This window comes from Rosa rugosa, chromosome 4 (assembly GCF_958449725.1).
Source record: "Rosa rugosa chromosome 4, drRosRugo1.1, whole genome shotgun sequence".
NCBI classification, from domain to species: Eukaryota; Viridiplantae; Streptophyta; class Magnoliopsida; order Rosales; family Rosaceae; genus Rosa; species Rosa rugosa.
In genome coordinates, this window is record NC_084823.1 from 3,878,126 (window position 1) to 3,900,004 (window position 21,879).

Below are 21,879 nucleotides of genomic sequence, written 5' to 3' on the forward strand. Positions count from 1 at the left end.
TACGAGGTCGTTCCAACTGAGGATTGATAATCAATTTAAATCCTAACTCAATTAATCCAAACACAAAATCACAAAAACACAATGAACAATTAAGATAACGAAAGTATTGTTTTTAGATTTTTCGAATAAAGAAATAATGTGAAACAAACAAACAAACAAAATAAAGTTTATAAGTTGAAAAGCAAAGATGATAAAACCTAGGGTTTCAGAATCAACCACTAACAATCCTATTTATGTTTCGATGCAATTAACAGATTCTTTTGTTCATTTTGATGATAATTCTCGTATCTAAGTCCAGGTACGGCACTTAGACCATAGTTTTCCTTAAGTGTATGATTCTCTCCAGGTACGGCAGAGGTCGTATATCCTAACATGCTATTTATCCAGGTACCGCATAAATTTAACACATAGGACTCATTATGTTTTAGAAAACAAGAGAATCATGCAAACCATTACTTCAGGTACGACAATAATGTAATTCACAACTCTTAATCACAAGAAGCTAATTTGAATTATATTGCAGGTACGTCTCAAATTCATCTTCTAATTACTAGATGCAAAGCCCTAAGGTGATCAATCAAAGAACTTAAACATAAAGCATCAATTCAAATAGTGACTAAGAATTCATCATAAAGAAACTATAAATCCATCAATAAATCATCAAAGTACATAAACAATCATGCTAAGGCATCATCTTAACCCTAGAAAAAGGTTTAGCAAAAGATAACTAAATAAAACATAGGAAAGACATAAAAAGAATGGAAGGGGAAAAGAAAGGGAAGATGGATGAGTCGTCTCTACTCCTTGGGCGTCTACATTGTGCTCCTGAGACTCCTCCTCTCATGTAAATTCGTGCTCCCTTATATAGGGAAGATTTCTGCTCATCTTTGGCTTCATGTTTCCTTGTAAAACTTAGGTTTAGATTCCTTTCTTCATTTGGAATGGGAAAATCTTGAAATATCTTCAATAAAAGTAGGAATAAGTTCATCATTTAATCTTCATCTGAATTAACTTCCTTTAAACATTAGGATTTGACAATCTTGTGTCACGGAACTTGAGTTCTCCACGAATGGTTGTAAATTCCCGAGCAGATTTCCTGTCTGACCTATCTTCACTCAAATAATCATAACTTTCTCCAGAAGTATCAAAAACGAGATCCGTAAAATTATACAGAAAGTAGACATCTGTGGCTTTCCATGCATATAAGACTCATTGTCTGATTCGATCTGGGTAACTCCCAGTAATTCGGCGAAGTTGGATGTTCTGCACAGACAGATTCTGGGACCTGGGCGTCTTTTAATTCTAGTTAGCTCATTTTAGCTTCTTTTCTTCTCTTTATGAGACAAACCTACAAAAACACTATAACAACATAAATGACTCGAAATAAGGAGGACTAAGCATAAATACTAAGATTAAGAGGCAAAGAAATATAGGAAAATATGAGCACATCATCTTATATTGCTATCAACGACATACTTCTGTTAAATTTCCGTAACGTTTCAGTTAAAGAGCTGACGTGGCAAGCACGTGGAGAAAACAGAGATGCCAAATGACCAAAATAACCCTCAATTTTTACCAACATTTTAATTATTTAATTAAATAATTTTTTTTTTATAATTTCCTCTCACCTCTTTTTTTTTTTTTTTTTTTCTTGGTTGGCAACTTGTAACAAAGAAACGAAAAAACACAAACCAGAAACAGAACCCAGGTGCCATTTTCAATTATGAGGTCCTCAACAGCTCAAATCGCTGTCTGGGTTTTGCACATTTCAGTTTTATTGCCATGGGCCATTGTGTTTCTAAAGCACTAAATGAAAATATCTTCAAAGCTCTGATCTTTTAGTCCATTGTTCATGCATTTCGATCTTTAACCACTCAAAATCACATCTGAGCAGCTCTAATCTCATCTGGGTTTTGCTTCTTTTCAAGTTTTACAAAAAGCATTGCCACCGCGGTGGTAGTTGGAGACCTGCGAATCGAGGAGAGAGAATCCATATCCATTTTGCCTCTCCTCTGTGGCTTTGCATTTGCAGATCGTTTTTCTAATTTCTCCTCTCTGTTGGAGAACCAGATGGACGATGTAGAAGGGTAGAGTCCAAAAATTGTACATATGTTTCCAGGAAAGAACTACCGATGGGTGGTATGTCATCTGCGTCATCAACTTGGAGCAATTGTTATTGAGCTCCTGTGATTTTACAGAATCTTGAAGAACAGATTAAGTGATTAACAATGCAAGTCAAGGATATGATCAAGAACATGGCAACTTTGCTCAAGGATTTCTGAATCCACTGCTTCATCAAGAAGCGGGCAACATTGTTCGAGGATATCGTCAGCAAATTCAACAAGAACAAACTAACATTGATGCTCAGAGTCAAGGATATCTTCATCCACCCACTCATCAACAACTTCTTCCAGAATCCAATCAAAAGCTCAAGGTTTCTACGTAAGATGGAAAGAAAATTCCAAAAAGACAAGACAATTGATGTTAATGTGAATCTGTATATTTTTGGATTCTGGGCTTATGATTGTGCTGAGGAATTGGCCATGAGAATAGAGAAGGTTGAGAGTATTAAAACCTTCACCTTCTAATTCTGAAGGATGATTGAATATTTCTAGCAGTTCCAATAATCTAGAAGCACAATGTACGTGAGGGATTGGCTTCTTGTGATTGTATCTAACAAGAACCACAACCTGTATGAAGTCATGAATTGAGATACTTCAACATTGCAGAGAAAGAGGCGAGGAAGAACACCGAGAAATCAGTTTCCTATTTTGAGGCACTATCCATTAAGCTTATTTCCAGAACTTATTGTTGATTTCCCCGGCTTGATGGATTTTTATTTGGCCTTGGCTGTGAAATTAAGTTCAGAGTGAGAGGATTGAACTCATTGAATTAATCTGCACTACTAGAATTATGCTCATAGACATCATGACAATTAAATCGGTGAGAAATACACGCGATGTAAAACAATGTCATTAACATCGATTCCTCAAAAACCGATTTGTATGCATATATCTGACATCGCTTTTTACTGTTGACCGATGTCTATATTTTCATTCAAAAATTTTCAAAAACGCGCTGAAAGACTAAGTTAAAAATTTTCAAGAACGCGGGCAACAAAATTTTCATTCCCCACACTTCTAATTTTTCCAACTCACTTTATTTCTAACTTCACAATTGAAAACTGGCGACCCATTTTCTCTCTTTCTATTCCCCGAACCCTAGCCCTCTCCTCCTTCCTCTCCCACTCTCTTTCCACGACCAGCACCACTTCTCCCTCCTCCGCTCACTCCCGCTACTATCTCTTTCTCTCATTGACCGCCTCCGCCCCTTTGCCGGCGCCATCACCTCCATGAGCAAGCTCTCTCTCTCTCTCTCTCTCGGATCTCGGAAGACTAAAAGAAGGAAAAGAACCCTTCTCTCAATCTCTCTCTCGAATTGAGGAAATCGATTGCTTCTATGAACCAATCCTTCTCTCAATCTGTCAGTCAAATATGGGAAATCGATGGCTGCTGTGAGGTTGAACGCAAAGATTTTCACCGACGGCTACTTCTCCTTGTACCCCTGCAAGCTCGAAGAGGTCAACATCAAGTGCGGCGAGATCTCAAAATTTACAGATCTCAAACCCGGCAGCTGTTCCAGTTCACGCTCCACCTTCTTCATTTTATTACATCGAGGTGAGGAATCTTGTTTCATCACTTTGTCTCCTTAAAATTTGTATGGGTTTTCTTAAATTTGACTTCTTTATACTTTAGCTATCCATGTAATTGGCTCTTCATAGCTGCTTCAATATATTCTCAATTAATCAGTCATCCCTTTGTTGCAAAACGCATCTACTTGGGTTCTAATAAGAACCATATAGAGCTCTCATTGTACTATTTGCTATATTCTATCCATGGTAGCGGTCTCTCTCTTTCCTCTGCGACTAGTCTTCCCACCCTTTGGAGCTCGCTGTCACCGCCATTGCCTCAAACCGAAGAAGCTCTCGGTACCCTGTAAGTGAAACCTACTTTGCTTTTTTGTTACTGGCCAATTTCTCCACAAATTGTAATCTGATATGTTTGTCCTGGTTTTGTGCATGTAAACGTGTTGCATATATCATATCCACGAAGACCCGTTTTCTGAATAAGTGTTCAGTTTCAACAAGTTTTTCTGTACAAGCTTCCTTGCCGGAGAATAGCGATAGATTTAAAGTGGAATACACTCCATGGATGATTGTTGGATTGGGTAACCCTGGAAATAAGTACCATGGAACTAGGCACAATGTAAATTTTGCTCATGTGTTTATTTGTTTAGTTATTTTTCGATTATGTGCTATGCAAAGACTAAGCTTTTTCATGTGGTTTTTGCATCTCAGGTTGGTTTTGAAATGATAGATAGTATTTCCAAAATGCAGGGCATTGTGATGAATACAATTCAGTCAAAGGCACTGGTTGGAATAGGTCGGTCTTCAGTCCTTGTAACTTTTATTTTCATACTCTTATACGTGTTGGTGTTCATTCAGATTTCTTGGTGTGATCAGTACAGGTTCCATTGGAGAGGTACCAATTTTGGTGGTGAAGCCTCAAGCTTACATGAATTATAGTGGGGAAGCGGTGTGTTCTCATCATCTTTGTTTGCTATCTTGAGTTAATATAGGTTCATTTTGGTGTTACATACTTTTGATCGTGTCTTATTACTTTATAACTGAAACTCTGGGACATCCCAAAGGAAATGACTAGGTTTGCTTTTTGTGTAATGTTTTAATCTTGTTCTTTTGAATACTTTCTCCTTTGTAGAGTTTCTTTTGAGTTTCAGCATAATGTTTGTGGTAGATCAATATATGCAGAGGGTACAGTTGATGCTGTAATTTTCCTTGCTAAGAAGATAAGGTCTCTCAAACCGTGGAATTAAAAGTCTGTATTGTTTGGTTCCATAACAAGTTCAGAAGATGTCCCTGCATATGAGAAAAAGTAAATTAAAATGATCGATTCATATATAGAACTCATGTGAACTTATGTGAACTTATGATAGAAAAGTTAAATTTCAAAGCTAGTTTAACTTTTAAACCTTGAACCGTGACAATCTAAATAGTATGTGAACTTATAATAGTGTTTAAGTTTTCAAAGATGATCTTATGGTTTACTCTTCATCTGCAACCTGCATATTATGTACATGGCCTTTCTTCATTTGTTCATTTTGTTTGTTTTGTTTTGGGTTCTCTCTCCGTCTCTATTTTACTCTTGTAGACCAGAATAATGTTATGAATTCTTTTGCTTGTCTCGTATTGCAAGTGTGAGATACTGGATTTATCTCACGTGATTAATATTTACATAATTGGTGCAGACGCAGTTCATGATGGAAACCATGACAGCTCTCATTGAGAAGGTATGGCCATCTCTCTGCTAGTTTTGTAACATATTATCAATCTTTATATGGGTAATTTCTTCCTTGCTGCCTCTGTATGTTTGTTTTCAAGTAAGATAGAAAGTGAGTTTGACGAGTCTTCTCATAAGTTAGATGCAGGCTCAATTTTGTTATACTGAAGATGACTAGTAAAAGTTCAGGTGAAAATTGAAGGGGGTTGGTTCTATATATAGTCCTACGAGAAAGTGTGCAACGTTATGTTTTTGTTTGCAACAGTATCTTTAACCTTGTTGGAGATCTTATTTATTAATCGATGGACACAATATCCTTTAGCTGTAGCTGTCAAAACCAGCAAGGAGGAGTTTTTTATATAAACAAAAATTGTTAGGACCTCATATCGGAAAAGAAATGTACTACTGTTTATAAAGCCCAACACCAGATTGCCCATGCTGGTGTGGCTGTAATGCAAGAACAGGGAAAGAAGCTGGGAGAAGAGAAGGATCTCATGGAAAAGGAGGTAAATTCCAATTGGTAATTACTACTACTGGAACACAAATGTTATTGCATATATATGAGATAGGCTAGCAAAAATTTAGCAGGGGGAATGAGGTTTGATTATATGATGGGAAAGGTAAAATGTTAGGAGGGGACCGTAAGAGAATAGCCAAAGTTAGTTCAGCTTTGATTACCATGGCCAAGTTGCAAATGACTTGCTGTTCTGGAGGTGCAAGGAGAAACTGAGTGTCGGGCTCTATATATTTGTTTTTCCAAATTCTCCAAGTTTCATTACTTAAGTGTTAATTGTGTTTTGTCTTTGCTATTTCTGCTGTTAGTAACATGGTTCTTTTGTTTCTCTTTTTTGGTTTGATACCTTTTTGAGCTTAACTATATATGCATAGCTTTGCTACCACACATGATTGTTTTCTAGGGGACTAAATCCCCTTGGGGAGATTTCCCTTCATTTGGATCTGCTTTGAGATTTCAGTCATTTCACCTCACTTTGATCCTCGTTTGAGGGATTTCACCTTATTTGGATCTGCTTTGAGGAGATTTCACCTCACTGTAATTAATACACCTTGTGGGAATTTCACCTCACTTGGATCCGTCTTGAGGAGATTTCACCTCCTTGACGAGATTAATTTCACTCACTAAGGTCCGTCTTGAGGGAATTTAACCTCACTTGGATCTGTTTTGAAGAGATTTTACCTCACTTGGATCTTCCTTAAGGAGATTTCATCTCACTTGGATCTTCCTTAAGGAGATTTCATCTTGACTACTCTTTTAGCTCTTCTTCCTTATCAGGTAAGACCTTGCTCTTTTAATTCATTCCTTTGAGTGTATTCTTTCGTTGGAGTGTTGGAACTAAGTTAGATACTAGCTTTGAACATATATATAGCACTTTATAGGTCTGAGTTGATTTTCCTTGTGAAATTCTAGGTAGTTCATAATATATGCAGTTTATATTATGCATGTGAGTGGAGTTGTGGTATCCTGGTTCCAATTTAACATTAATTTTTTGGTCTATCTACTGAGGCGGTTATTTTTGTTTTAAGTTGTTAGCTATTTTGTATTTGGTTTTACTAGTTTTTTTTTTTAAATTTTTTTTTTAATCATTTGGTTTTGTTTTCAAGGGATAAGGATAGGTGGCTGACGGTCTGTTAGAGGAGGGAGGAGAAAGAAAGAAAAGGAACAGAGAGAGGGATGGAAAGAAAGAAAGGTGCAAGAAAATGTGGATGATTGCGAAATTGTTCCTCCACCTACTGATAAGGTAACTATATTATTCCAATTCCAATTCCAGTACTTATACTTGTTAATGTGTGTAATCCCATTGCTATTTGGTAATATGTGCATCTGATTTTTCTTGTTAGGGTGGCGTCTGCAAGTTTGCTGTAGATGCTGACTAGCAAAGTGATTTTGAGTAAGGCTAGCTAGATTTTTTGTGAACCATTTTGGAGTAGTTGTACTATTGCAGCAACTGTGAACAAAACTACATGTACACTTATTGCAATGGTATGTTTTAGGCTAGCCTTGAAGTACGTAGGTTGGGGTCTTTTTGCCTATTTTTTGAACTATTATCATCTCTGATGTTGGATACAAATTAATGCAATGCCCCATATTTAAATTATTTGGAATTTCATGTTGTCAAATGTGGATTAGATCAATTTTGTAGCAGCAATTACAAAGTTAGTGGATATCATGCTCATGTGAAGGACATGATGTATATACGTCTATTTCAAATTAGTATTAAAATACAAAAACGATGTCATTAAAGAGATGATACAGCAGATTGGAAACAAAAATCGATCGTCTCTTTATTCAGTGCATATCGAGTTATTAAGTAAGAAACGATGTAAAACAACGCAATGGACATCGACTTTTTAAGTAAGAAACGATGTAAAACAAATCAATGAACATCGATTTATTAAATGAAAAACGATGTCTGGTATAAGAATAAACATCGGTGTCAACCTCATAAACTGATGTTTAATAGAAAAATGGACATCACTTCGTAAAAAGAAACGATGTTTAACATAATAATGAACATCGGTCGATTAATACAAAAGAATGTAGATTCAATCTTTTAAATAGTTTGATATATGACAAGTACTCGTAAAGCTCATAAACAGCAGGCAAATTTTAAAAATACCGATGTGTAAGAATATATTACACATCGTTTCTAGAATGAGTAACGATGTTAAAATGAATACTAGTGCTATTGGATCTATATTTCGTTAAGCATTAAATGCATAAATATGAAGGTTTAACAATATCTACAAACACCAATTTGTGATCATAATAGCAGTTTAACATCGAGTCTAGAATCTAATTCGATGTTTATGGTAGTATGGGACATCGGTTTTTAACCAATGTCTATTTTTTGGCGATCTTTTACATCACCCACTAACACATGTGCACAAATTTTTTTTTACATCGGTTTTTGGCCGATGTATATGAGAAAAATTCTAGTAGTGCTGGGTTCCTAGCTTAGGATTTTTCGTTTGGATATTTTTCTTTTTTTTGTCAGGTCCAAGTTGAAAAAGCCAATAATTCTTTTTTTTTTTTTTTTTTAAATCTTTAAGGTACGATTTTGCCCTCAAAATTTTAGTCACCTGTATGACACGTGACCATTTTTAACGGAACATTAACGAAAGACTGACGGAAGTATCATGCTGATATGAAATTTTTAGTTCGGGTATCACATTGATAATGTTGTGAGTCTGGGTATCAAACTGGCCGGTGCACAAGAGTTGAAGGACTGATGGTGCATTTTTCTCTTTTTCTTAAGACCAACTATTTTTGTAACCAAGATATAAAACACAATGTTGGTTAGACTAGAAATTTTGGACCTTCTAATTTCACATGTTGGAATGACCTTCTAATTTCACATGTTTAATCCTTGTATTTATCAATTTTGGACCAATAGGTCCATTCTGTTACACTCCGTCCAAAAATCCGTTAACTTGCTGACGTGGCACTCCTTCCGCGCTAAAATGTCTATTCTAGCCTTACTTTTTTTTTTGAATTTATTTTTTATTTTATTTTTTTCATTATGTTTATCTCTTCTTCTTCAATCTCAAATCCGACATCTCTTGCTGCTACCCCTCCCTCCTCTGGATTCCAATTCCATTGCCATCTTCAACAAAATCTCACCCAGATCGGTCTGTTTCTCCAAGATTTCCACATTGGTTTGTTCTAGGCACTACTCATCATCCAATCACTTATGCAAAGTCACCCTTAGCCACTCTGATTCCTACATCGATTCATATCAAAACTATCAAATAAACACTGGAAACAACTTCAATTTTGTAAAGTACAAAAAGGGTATCGAGGAAATTGAAAGTTGTATACCTCCAAAACCTTGGAAGGGACAAGTAATGTTCTCGGATGGTCAAGTCTTGAACTTGGGCATCTGGGTCTTCTTCTTCATCCATTTCTTTCTCATGGGTTTCTAGGATTGAAGCAGATTGAGATCTTAGACCTCTAAGATCTGGTTTTTACTGTAATCTAATCACAGCCATCCAATTTCAGGATCATAAGACCATGAACCAAACCTTCATCCGTCTTCTCCCTGTTGTTTATCGACCCACCAAACCAAAAATTTTCCCCAAATTCAAATCCCCTACTTTGTCATAAAAAATGGCAGCAACTGTAACTCAAAGATTTCAACTTTGATACACTCAAGTTCATACTTCTCTCAGCCAAAGCTTCTGAGCCAATCCTCAAATTTCAACGAGCTCTCTAATAAATTCTCAGTATTCCTCTAAGAATCAACAACCTATCCAACATGTAATCAAATTTTAAATCGGAACAAAAAATGAGTTCTGACCATCACACGAGCAATGGTGCAACGATGGCAAAACATACCCGAGCTCACCTCCTGATCGGAAAGCATGGGAGCCCAGATAGTTGCTCCACCATAGAGCACTCCTTCGCCGAGGTCGTTTGGGGTTTGGCAGTGTTGTGATGAGGCTTCTAGCCCGACGAGGCCGGTTGGGGTTCACTTGAAATTGGTCGTTGATTAGGGTTTAGGGTGAGCAAGATGGTTAGGGCCGGTTTTGAAGGAGAAGGGGAAGGTTGCAGCTCCATCTCGTGTTGAGGTTTCTGGAGAAGAGAGATCTGGAAGAAGGAAGAAGAGATGAATAGATTGACCAAAAAAAAAAAGTGAGGGTATAATAGACTTTTTGATGTGGAAGGATTGTCACGTCAGCAAGTTAACAGATTTTTTGGACGGAGTGTAACGGAATGGACCTATTGGTCTAAAATTGATAATTAAATACAAAAATTAAACATGTGAAATTAGAAGAGCATGGACTGAAGTGTTTTTTGGGTAAAAGTTCTAAGACTAAACAATATTTAATTATTTAATAATCTATCAAACATTTTAATCCAATTGTTGTGTTATTCTTTGTTTATGTTTGGATCAAAATCAACCCAGAGGTGTATATATGAAGATTGAAACCTAAAGATGGACTCTATTCCATCCAATTTACATTCAACAATGTGAACAACTGGTGGCATCAAAGGTGGGTGGTGTGGTAGAGGTGATGCGAGGACGAGGTGGAGGATGGTCGATTTAATGAATTGATGTCGTCAGTTTAATTGTTTTAAAAGATGAAGTTTAAAAGGAAATTGGAAAATTGGATAAAAACACAAGTAAATAGATGTGTAAATAAAAGTTTCCTAATAAGAAAGAAGGGCAGAAGAGGAAGTTTAAGGAAGATGATGAAAAAAAAAAAGGGTCTTTCTAAATGTACCCAGCAAATATCTAAATAGACCCAGCAAAATTTTTACACCCAGTAAAATTACAAAATTTCTATCTACACCCGGCAGGCTTTCCAATTATGCCCTTTTCTTAATTAAACCAAGCAAAATGCTCACAGCAGTTCCAAACTTCAATTGCATTGCTCACAGAAGTAGTCACTCCTATAAGCCCTTTCTCTGCAGTTTTTCTTCCTTAATACCAATAAAATTATAAAGTTAAAGCAACATTAGTAATAATCATGTACGGCTTTTCACTTACCTCACATTCCACCTTATCACCCTTTTCAATCAAATTGAGATTTCTAGTTTCACCAAAGGCTGTTCAGATCCACTCATCTTCATTCATGGAATCACCATCGATCACAACCCGTATTAGGTTCGCTATCAATAGCCATCTATGGATTACTGCACCATTCTTCATTTTGTCTGTCAACTTAGACTTAGCTACTTGGCTCTTAGGCCTCAATACCGACTGGGTGTACCTCATCAACGGCTTTTCAATCACAGTACTTCTTCTTCCACCTTATGACCATTTTCATTCAAATCGGGCTTTCTTCTTCAAGCGTTTGTGGGGAAGGGATGAAGATTGCTGGGTACAAATATAGGGGTAAAAGTGAAAATTATATGACTATTATTGTCATTACATACGAGGATATAAATATATTTTCATGCAAAATTGATTTGCTGGGTCTACATAGAAATTTGCTGGGTACATTTAGAAACACTCAAAAAAAATTATGGATGTGTATCTAGTAAATATGGATGTGTATATAAAACTTCTCATTGTGAGAAAAAAAAAAAAAAAAACTTATCTCTCTGGTAGGCCTTACCGCTCTGGGTGAATTACCTAATCATATAATAGACAAACTAAGATGTATAAATAATTATTGAGAACCACCATGTCCCAACATTGCTCCACCACTGGGACTTGGTGTCCCCATAAACCTAAGAAATGTGCTGGAAGAAGTAGGTGGCCTGAGTACGTGGAAGGAGGAGTAGCCAGAATATTATGTATGTTGTATATTCCAATTTGGTTTTGTCGTTGGGATAGTGTACGTACGAAAACTGAAACCACAGAAAAAAAAAAAATTCTTCTCTTCTCCGGGGCTACAAATCTGAATGGGTCGTCAATTGCGGTTTGAATATGTTTGGAGTTGAATAATTTAAGCTCCTCTTGATGACATATAATAGCAAACAGTCTTGATGAAATTAATTGTAAAGGACTTGATTTGTTTATTGACCACGAACACTAAATAAAGAAAAAAAGAAAAACGAAAAGAAAAATAAGAAGTCATCCAATTCATGAATGGTCAAAGACCAGAATGATGCATCAAAGAACTAAACCCACATTACATACTCTTAGCCCTAAAATGCTTGTTTGACAAGTATAACCGTAGTTTGTCTGAGCATGCAGTTGTGGTTTAAACTAGGTCCCAATAGTTTACAAACAATACTTGAGCTCAACCTCAAGCGTATCAAAAAGTGAAAATTGTCTTTAAAATGATGACATATTGCACACCCTTCTCACCCATCCATTATCAATCTCCACAAAAGAACCAAGTGGAAATCTAGTTCAGTTCATCAGGCCTTCAACCAAATAAGCCTGCAAGATCCCGAAAACTTGGACTTTTAAGGGATATAAATTAAGTGATTTTTGAAAGAGTGTTTCTATTGGTACCTCCAGATCTGCAAACTTTTTTTTTTTTTTTGAACCAAATCAATCATTTCATTCAACTCAAGCCAGAATGACACGGATACATATTTTCCCTTGCCATCTCTAGACAAGTTTAGGACGTGGTATGATAGCATCACCCATTAGACAACCAATGCTCACTTATTCAAAAGCGAGCCTAACAACTATGAAAACTAAACATAGTAATTAGGCAAAGTTTAGAAAGAAAAACAAAATTAGATTCCTCCTTTCTGCTGCATGCTGCGGGCAAATACACTGCTATGGATCAAACCACCAGGATCCCAAATACGAAACCCTAGAGAATTAGGATCCCTCATTTCGGTCCACAAATGGGTCATAATCGAAGAAACAGTTCCAAATATTTGGGACACCCAATACTCCCAATCTGATTTGGGCCATCCACCTGACCTGGGCCACATAAGTGATTTGGGCCTCCAATTGGTGGGTTTCCCAATTGATCTGGGCACCCCCTCTTCTGCACCAAATCTCGTCATGGCTACTGCCTCCGCCGCCGCTTGTACACTGTCATCAATTATGCAGGCCACGGCCTGCACCCAAGCACATACAACCAGCTGGACCGTCACATTCCTGCAATGAGCATGGGAAGTGCATCCCGGCCGAGAGCAAAGCTGTCCCGCGGCTATACTGTCTGCCTTCCAGATCTGCTAGCTTGACCTCACTCTATTATGAATTATTAAATGACATATATAACCTACTATAAAATGACTATTAAGGATAATAATTATACCAAAAAAATATTATACTTATTTTCTCTAGACTTTTCAATTCGATAATATTAGATTATTGCATTCTTTATTATTATTTTTATCTATTTTCCTTTTTCAATTTGACTACATACTCATTAAAACATATATATATATATATATATATATATATATATATATATATATATATTTAATAAGAACTAAAACTATGATTAAGATCCCTTTCAAAAAAAAAAACTATGATTAAGATCATGTGACATAAAGTTGAACTCATATTGGTGAGAGAGAACAAAAGAAATGCTATTATGACCTAAATCTAAGTCTATCCATTACATTTGTCAAAAAAAAAGAAAAAAAAGAAAGAAAGAGCTAGCAATTAACAAAAAACTAAAAAATTATTGAAATCATTAATTATGAGGTACAAAAAAATAGAGAAAAAAAAAGTTTACTCTTTTTTTTTTTTTTTGCATAGCTAAAAGAGAAAAAATGTCACATTGGTACCTGATGTTCACTCCCCGATCCAACATTAGTACCTAGAACCCATTCGGCCGTTACGACGTTTGCTAGGTGGCAAACTTTGAGGGTTATTCTCGTCCTTACAATTGATATTACCCAAAAAAATTTATTTTAAAATAGAAAATTGCGAAATCTGGACCATCTATTTTAAATGACGGCTTCATCATGACTGTTGATTAAGAGTTGGCCGAGGCCATTAGCTGGGAAGCTGCAGCCAGTCTTTGCTGTTGAGCAAACTTGGATCTGAGAAGTGCTTCATGGCATGACTGGTCCTTCATCTCAAGCTTGCTGGGTGACCCAACAAGTGGAGCACCATCTGAACCCAAGTCCCCAATTCCACCATGCAAGAATCTACAACTAGTTCCATTCTTGCAGTACCCTCTAGCATAATACAAACAGGGCTTCCACCCGAACCCAGAGTTCGGGTCTTCCAAGCACATATCACTGACGGAGCAGCTCTGGCGATGAAGATGAAAGAAATCCTAACAGAAATGGGATTCAGGAACCCAGAATCTGCAATTTCAATCCTAACCCAAGTTGAAGATCAACCGGGCTGGCATGCAATCATCTACTATGTAAGTATGTATGTATTCTCAAAATTCACCAAATTATTTTCAATTTTGGCAAAAAGGGTCTTCTGTTTCAATGGTTTTAGGATATGGGTTTGTGGAAAAAGTTTCCATAGATGAACATGGAGATTGTGAATTTGGTAGAACCATGATCCAAATTACGACTTGCACTTTAGAGACCATAGGGCTCAACATCACCCAATGAGGTCAAACTCTCGGGCCAGGCTAGCATGAAGCACTAAGTAATGGATGAGGGTGTCAAAACACCCTCCATCCTGGCCCAATTTTGAATAGAATCAGACCTACTCAAATGGGCCCTGAGACTGAACCCACAACGCCCAAACCCAGGCAACGAGGCTGATAGGAGCACCCTCATGCCTCCGCTGCCAACCTATCGCCACCATCTCCGGCGGCCACCCTTTCCACGACATGATCCAACAAACATAACAGATATGCCTGAACTGCAATGGTCCAACCACTAGCTCTTCCGATCACCACCACCTGATGATCAACTCCGATCTAAAACCGACGACCGGATCTGCACACCAACCTAACCAAAGATGGAAACGCTGACGCCGACTTGACCCCAACGCCGATCTTCTACGCCTAGGTCTCGATCTAACCTTGACCTCACTCTGTTACACTCGCGGGACTTTAACCCTAGTAATCTGGCAAGCCAACACCGCAACCCTTGAAGAAACAGTGAGGAGAAGATACCCGACATCAAGCGCCACTAGTCAGGTCGGGATCCGACCAGAGGACGAGCAGCTGCTGGGAACTCGAAACCCTATGTTGTATATGAGTTGTTGATTTGATAAAAAAAAAAAAAATTATCTTAATTAATATGTATTTTTAATTTTTATATACTATTTCTTTCATGTATTTCATCAATTATTAATATTTTTGTACAATATTTCTTTCATTTATTTCATCAATTATTAATATTTTTTTACAATATTTCTTTCATTTATTTCATCAATTATTAATATTTTTTTACAATATTTCTTTCATTTATTTCATCAATTATTACTTCATATATTCACTGGATCCTTAAGGATCTCTAAAAAAATTATTATCTTATGCATTTAACGAGGTTCTTAGTAATATACACTAGTCCCGAGTTGAGATCGGAGAAAGCGACGCTTTCCGGCCATAGGTTTGAGTGACTAACATTAATACTCAAAATTCTAACTACTTTTTAACGGGAAATTAGTTGAGTTGTAAAGTTTGGTATTAAATGAAATATATAAGAAATAATCAACGGGGGCCATAGTGGAAATAAAGAAGGGGGGCTTTATTTTTTCTAGCTTTAATATCTGCAAGATATTCAATTTCAGAATTCCAAAATCTGTGGGCCTTTACCGCACTTATGAAGAAATTTCCATTCCTACATCGCATACCAATTTTTCTCCCCACATTTAATTGCCACCAAAGAAGGAAATCTCATGAAAGAAAACTAGTAAAACAACGGGAGGAAATCAGCTGTTCCTAAAATTCCTGTCCCATTAATAGTAATTTGACATGTGTCCTCTATCTCAAAAGGAGTTAACACTGTTAGGGGTGAGGAGCTTTTATTCATACATCCACAATTGGTATTTAGACATCCCCACTTAATAGACCTCCAACTTACTTTTACAAATAACAATATGCTATCTACACCTCCCTAATTTTCCCATAATACCCATCATCCAATAATATCAATAAAAACTTTTTTTTAGAGTGTTCTATTCATTTTTTTTTAGGTAGGGCCAAAACGGCTGCCCTTAAGCCATAACCATTAATGAAACCATAGAATACAAGGGGGGGGGGGGACATAAAGCCTAAACCCCAAATTATAAGAAGCCTTAAGAGAACATTCCAAAATAATATCAGAAGTCCCTACTAATATTGTGTATTCTATCATGCACCAATTAGCAAAGAGTGCACATTTGGCTACTCCATTTGCTTTACAAATTTGGCGACATACCGGAAAGATAATGCTCACACGGAGCCATAATAGACTAATAATACCAACTTTCCCACTATGTTGCCACCGAAAAATAAATCCGGTGACACTTGGCTTCATTCTGCCACTAGGAGGCTGCAACCATTTGACAACCTATTCATATATATACCTTCAAAATCGGTAGTTAGACCTCCATCAGAGAGCAATCAGAGACCTCCAAAAAAAAAAAAAAAAAACTTTGAAAACCTATCGAGAGCAATTAACCCAACCTTTTTTTCCCTTGTTTTTCTTCTTTTTCTAGAAACCCAGCCTTCTCTTTGTTGTTCTTCTTATCAGATCAAAAACTCATCATCTTCTCTTCTTTTGTAAAACCAAGCGTATCATTCTCCAAACCCAGATTCTTGATTGAAATCCAAATGAAACCTTAAATTAAGCTTTGAACATGTATTAATTTCATACCCAAATCAAATTTCAATCTGAAATCTTTGAACGCGTATCAATTTCATACCCAAATCAATTCTTAATCTGAAACTTTTGAACATGTATCAACTAAATTAAGCTTTACCCAAACTAAAAGCTATATTACCCACACTTGCAAGTGAACAACCCACTTCTCACACTAATTCCAATCTCAAACTGGTTCAATCTTTTACCGAATTGCGACCAAGGGTTGAAGCTTCAAGTTTTACCCTTCAAATTGATTTCACCATTTTGCAAACCGTTTAGACGTTGGGGGATCCTTGAGATGGTTTCTACTTGCGGGCACCTTTTTGATTCGAAGCTTTTGAATTGATATATACAATTTCATTCCCTTGACCATTAGTTTGGTTTTCGTGGGATTGAAAGAAAAGAAAGAACAATATGTACGAAGCTACATCAAAGTGCTCTTGCCTATTCTTTCATCTCATTGATCTTGCGAAAGTAGGAATGAATTAGATTTGAAATTTTTTCCTTTTGGGTTCAGTTGGACCTCGACGGAGAAGGAGAAGGAGAAATATTCAGTATTTTTATTTTTATTTTAAATGAGTTGACGGAGTTAGTAGGTTGTTAGTAGTTGCTACGTGTCAAATTATAATTAGTGGGACAGGATTGGGATAGGGAGTTTGGGGACAGCTGATTTCCTCCCTAAAACAACCGCAAGTCCAACATATTAGACGCCTCTACACAAGTAACAAGTTCACAGTATTGAAACTCGGGGTCCAAAAATCTACATTATCGAAACTTTAAAAAACCGAAAGTCGTTAAATTATCTCATTATATAACGCACAAATAACAATAACCAACGACTCGACACACTCATACTACAGAAATGGGGTATCGAGAATCGTTAGAATTATATCATTATTATACAGCACACACCGCAACACAACAATAACTAACAACTCTCGACATATACTCAATACTCCGAAACACCGTAGAAATTTCGCGTACAAAACTACTGCAGCCGGCACTAAGCAATCTGCGGGACCCAGTAGCATTCCGCTCCTATCAGGTCAAAATGGGGTCCCCACACCCCACGCTTTCATTCCCACTGAGAAAAGCAACTCCCTGTGCCTCGTTTCCTCTGCTCTGCTCTCCACATTCCCATTTCTCGCTATAAACCTCTGCGCCGAAATCTCTCTCTCTCTCTCTCTCTCACTTTTTCTGTGGATGGAAATGGACGGCTTCGATCGACTGCCGGACCCGGTGATCCTCCAGATCTTCGACCTGGTCTCGGACACCAAGACCCTCATTCGCTGCCTCGCCGTTTCGAAACGCTTCAACTCCCTCGTCCCTCACACCGACTCCCTAGTCCTCACCGTCGACCGCGTCATCTCCTCCGACTCCGACTCCGACTCAGACGACGACGTTTCCAACCTCCTCGCCTCCGCCTTCCGCTACATCCTCAAGTCTCTCCACAGCCTCGTCTCCCCCAAGCCCAACAACAAAAACAACAACCCGAACCGGACCCGGATCCCCAACTGCCCCGCCCAGATCCTCCGCTGCTTCCACCGCGTCAAGCGCCTCACGATCGACCTCCCCTCCGGCGACCTCCGCCTCGAGAAGGGGACCGTTCTCAAGTGGAGAGCCGAGTTCGGGAAAACCCTCCGGACCTGCGTCATCCTGGGGTTCCGATCCGTCGGGGAGACTCCGTCGCCGGTGACGGCCGGAGCTGAGCCCGACTTCGCCGGCGGGCTGAAGGTGCGGGTGGTGTGGACGATCAGTGCTCTGATCGCGGCGTCGGCGAGGCACTATTTGCTGAAGGAGGTGGTGAGGGAGCAGAGCGGGCTCGAATGTCTGGTTCTGAGGGACAGAGAGGCGGAGGGGACGGTGGTGATGGAGAAGGAGGGGTTGAGGGAGTGTAGAGAAGAAGGTGAGGAGTTTGCTGATGAGGAGGAGGAGGGGTTGGATAGGTGCAGGACTAGAGTGCCTAGTGTGAGGATGAGGATGAGGCATGTGCCGAGATTGGAGCTCAAAGGCGGGCTTTGGGTCGAGGGTGCGACGCTCGTGGTGGTCCGGCCCAGTTTGGGAGGCGGCGGTGGCGACATGGCGGTGGAGGATGGGGAATTGGCGTTGAGGGCATTTGGGAATGGTTTGTATGGGGAGGTTGCGCAGAAGCTGCTCAAGGCCAGAAGCTATTTGCTGGAAATGAACTCATTCTGAGCTGCATTGCTTTGCAGGAATCAGAAACTGTTTTGCTCAGTGTACTGTAAAGTTGTTCGATTTCGGCTGTTTATGTTGGGGGTTTTGGTTTAATGGCAGTGGTAGCTGAGGTTTTAGATGTTTTGTACATGCTTGTTGTATTTTGATCATGTTTATGAAAATAGACTCCTACGGTTACTTGTTACTATCATGGTTGTTCAAGTCTAGAATGATCAATGTATTGGGGCATGAATGCATTAAGTTGTAAATAAAGGACTCCAAATTGATTCAATTTAGACCAAAACTCGAATAAAGTCATCCCAATTTAAACTCGAATAAAGTCAGCTTCATCTTCCTAGACAAGTGCCTAAATAACCCACAAGCAAAGCTTACCGCACTGATACAACCATAACAGCACAAAGTTACCAAAAGGGAGCGGCTTCAGTGATACCAAGCCTGTTAAAGTACAGTTTCTTCTGGATAGTCTCCTGTACTGACAATTCACCAGCTTGAAGGTACAAACCAGGAGCAACACAAAGTTACCCGAGCATCTGGGGCCATGGGAGTTGCAAGGGCCTTGGTTAGATGCAGTTTCACTGACCATGTAACACTGCCATGGAAGCTGGTGATTGGCAACAATTTGGGGAATGAACACAGGAACTCATCTTCAGATGAGCAGCTTCTTTTAGATGCATGCAAATTTTCACATTTATTTCCCAATACTTGAGGCATTCTAATTCATATAGCAGTTTTTGCAATATAGACCCAGCCAGCTAATGGATCTACAGCAACAATGTTTACAACCCCAGAAACAAATGAGGCATGTAACAGACTGAAATTGACAGGTCACTCGAATAGATTTCAATAGAAAACATAGAACTGCAAATTTTATAAACACCAGTAAGCCCTAGAGCAGGGCAAAAATACCAACATGAACTATGAGAATGACAAATCTCTAACCCTTTCCCTCCCTCTATCCAGACCCAACTATCCATTTTTAGAAAATGAGCAACTCTTATCTCAGCTCCCCACCACTTAGTAATAAACAACACCACAGAACAAAATCCATCAGATTATAGTAGCAAAATATAAGACTCCTCCCACCTTCAACTGTTGCAGGTGTTCCCACATTTTTAAAATTAGTTTCATCATCTTACTTAAAAAACCTATAAGGTGCATTTAATCTTCATGCAACTACATTTATAGTCTAATATTTGTAGTCTAATGTCTTTTTGTCAGGCAAAACAGCCACACAGGCAACAATAGAAAAGTGATACAGTTTTGTTAATTGCTACACACAAGGACACAGGGTATTACAATAAAGGCCTAACCTTCAAAGCCTTCTGGTAAATCTTATTAGATATGACATATGATAATAAGCAACTCTACCGTGAATTTGGGTGTTCAGATTCAAATAGGTCAACTCAATAAAACTAATTGTATTATGAATAGAGTTGATAATGCCTAAATAATTTGCAGGCTACAATGAAAGTTGAAATCCAACTATCTGAGAAACAAAAATTACATAAATCACCCAAAGAAATATGCAAAAAGGAAACAACGAAGCCAAAAATATATGTTAGCTGTAAAAGTTAACTACCGAGCAAACGGACTAATCTTATCTCAAGATATTGGATAGTGAAAGCCTAAAAGAACCATTTAGTAAGTTTGAGTAGCAAATATGGTTGAGTTGAAACCGATGGCTCTTTTCAATGGATTCAAAGTTCACAAGACTTTCATACAATGAGCAAATTATAACTTGATTCACAGCAACATTACTGTAACAGTTATGGCCTTCTTATGGAGAGCAATAGAGAAATACAAGTACAGCAAAGAAATACCTCCAATAACATTCACGGCCTTCAATTTCAATTCTTGGCTCTTCCACCTCAATGCCATTCATCAAAGTCCAAGAGACCAAAGTTAACTTTACAGGAAACCCCGCTGAGGATCTTCATAGTACATATCTCATGATCAAGTACTTGCAAATTGTGTTCAATTCAGCATTCATAACTCATATGTTTCCCAAGTTCATTTGCATAAGGAAGAATATATCTTTCAGCAAACTTCTGCTCGGAGTACTTGCAGAATGTGGTCAACTTAGGTTTTTCATCAAGTAAATTGTTCTTTTCCAAAATCTCCAAAACTTTTAGCCTTGGTTTCAGCCTGCGCTCAACACTATACATAAGCAACTCCGGATTATTAATCACAAACGGGATGTCAAACTTCCCAGCACTGACCAGCAGGTCTACTACCTCCTTAAGTTTCCTCTCAGATATACCAAACACATGGGGCGACCTCCTAAACATAGCAAAGACATCCTTTTCCGAAATCCCCAAACTCCGGAAAAGCTTCACCTTCATTTCCCAGGTCTCCACCCTCATAGAACTAAGGATCCCAATAGCTGATATGAACATCCCGGAATTCCTATCAAACCCCATTTTATCAACCCTTTCAACAAATTCCAAAATGGTCTCCTGCTTATGCAAATACAATCTAGGAAATCGAAACGAATACTTAACAAGCTGCGTGGAACCTATACCCAAACTCTTTAACAACTCCATATTAGCCCTCAAACTCTTCTCCAAACCATGTTGGAGGTAACGCCCACATAACTTTAACAGCTTACACACATCAGCATTGCAACCCAGAATGCTCTTCAACACCAGAAGAGCAGGACCGAGCCGATTATCGGCAGTCCGCCACAGAATCCAGGGTTCAGAGGATATAATCTCGGCAATGTCGGAATCCGAAAAGCCCAAATCTTGAAAGATCTTGATTTTGGGTCTGATGGAAGTGTCGAGATTGGCACATAGAATTCTGGGGATCCTTTGAATCACTCCCTCGAGATGGGTTTTGGAGAAACCACTCTCCTTGAGAAATGAAAGCACCAAATCCGACTCTGCTGAGTTTCTGAGATAAGCGATAGTTGACGAGGCCTTAAAAGCGGGCTTCAGGGGAAAACTGGTGGTGGTTAATTAAGTATTCAGCTGTTGGATTTGATTCTGAGGTTTTGGACGAGTAAAACAACAGGGAGAGTGAGCTGTGAAAACAGGGCCTGGGAAGAAGCGACTAGGTTCTGAGAGAGTGTGCCATGACCATGAGTGTTTTGTTGATCTGGGGTTTTCAGGAGGTTTTGCACGAGGCTTTTGTTATTAGCAGGGTTTTGCATATCAAATGAGAAATACGAAAGAGATTGGT

The 21,879-nt window shown here is 38.3% G+C and overlaps 2 protein-coding genes and 2 long non-coding RNA genes across 5 annotated transcripts; 3 read left to right on the plus strand and 1 right to left on the minus strand.

The window, feature by feature from the left end:
- Window positions 1–4,115: 4,115 nt before the first annotated feature.
- On the plus strand, window positions 4,116–4,867 carry LOC133741928 (uncharacterized). Of its 2 annotated transcripts, none has more exons than XR_009862247.1 (4): window positions 4,116–4,265; window positions 4,358–4,442; window positions 4,523–4,595; window positions 4,779–4,867. It is a non-coding gene; the product is annotated as an uncharacterized LOC133741928 (long non-coding RNA). The 2 variants fall into 2 exon arrangements; XR_009862246.1 differs by having other exon boundaries at window positions 4,528–4,595.
- A 133-nt stretch (window positions 4,868–5,000) lies between these two features.
- LOC133741907 (uncharacterized) lies at window positions 5,001–7,406 on the plus strand. Its single transcript, XR_009862226.1, has 3 exons — window positions 5,001–6,648; window positions 6,978–7,114; window positions 7,215–7,406. It is a non-coding gene; the product is annotated as an uncharacterized LOC133741907 (long non-coding RNA).
- A 10,167-nt stretch (window positions 7,407–17,573) lies between these two features.
- Window positions 17,574–18,886, plus strand: LOC133743289 (F-box protein AUF2). The gene has a single exon (XM_062171156.1). It carries the CDS (start codon window positions 17,707–17,709, stop codon window positions 18,697–18,699), a length of 993 nt encoding a protein of 330 aa, XP_062027140.1. The 5' UTR covers window positions 17,574–17,706; the 3' UTR covers window positions 18,700–18,886.
- Window positions 18,887–20,678: 1,792 nt separating this feature from the next.
- On the minus strand, window positions 20,679–21,242 carry LOC133744189 (uncharacterized). Its single transcript, XM_062172330.1, has one exon. The coding sequence runs from the start codon at window positions 21,240–21,242 to the stop codon at window positions 20,679–20,681; it is 564 nt and encodes a 187-aa protein (XP_062028314.1).
- Between the last annotated feature and the right edge of the window lie 637 nt (window positions 21,243–21,879).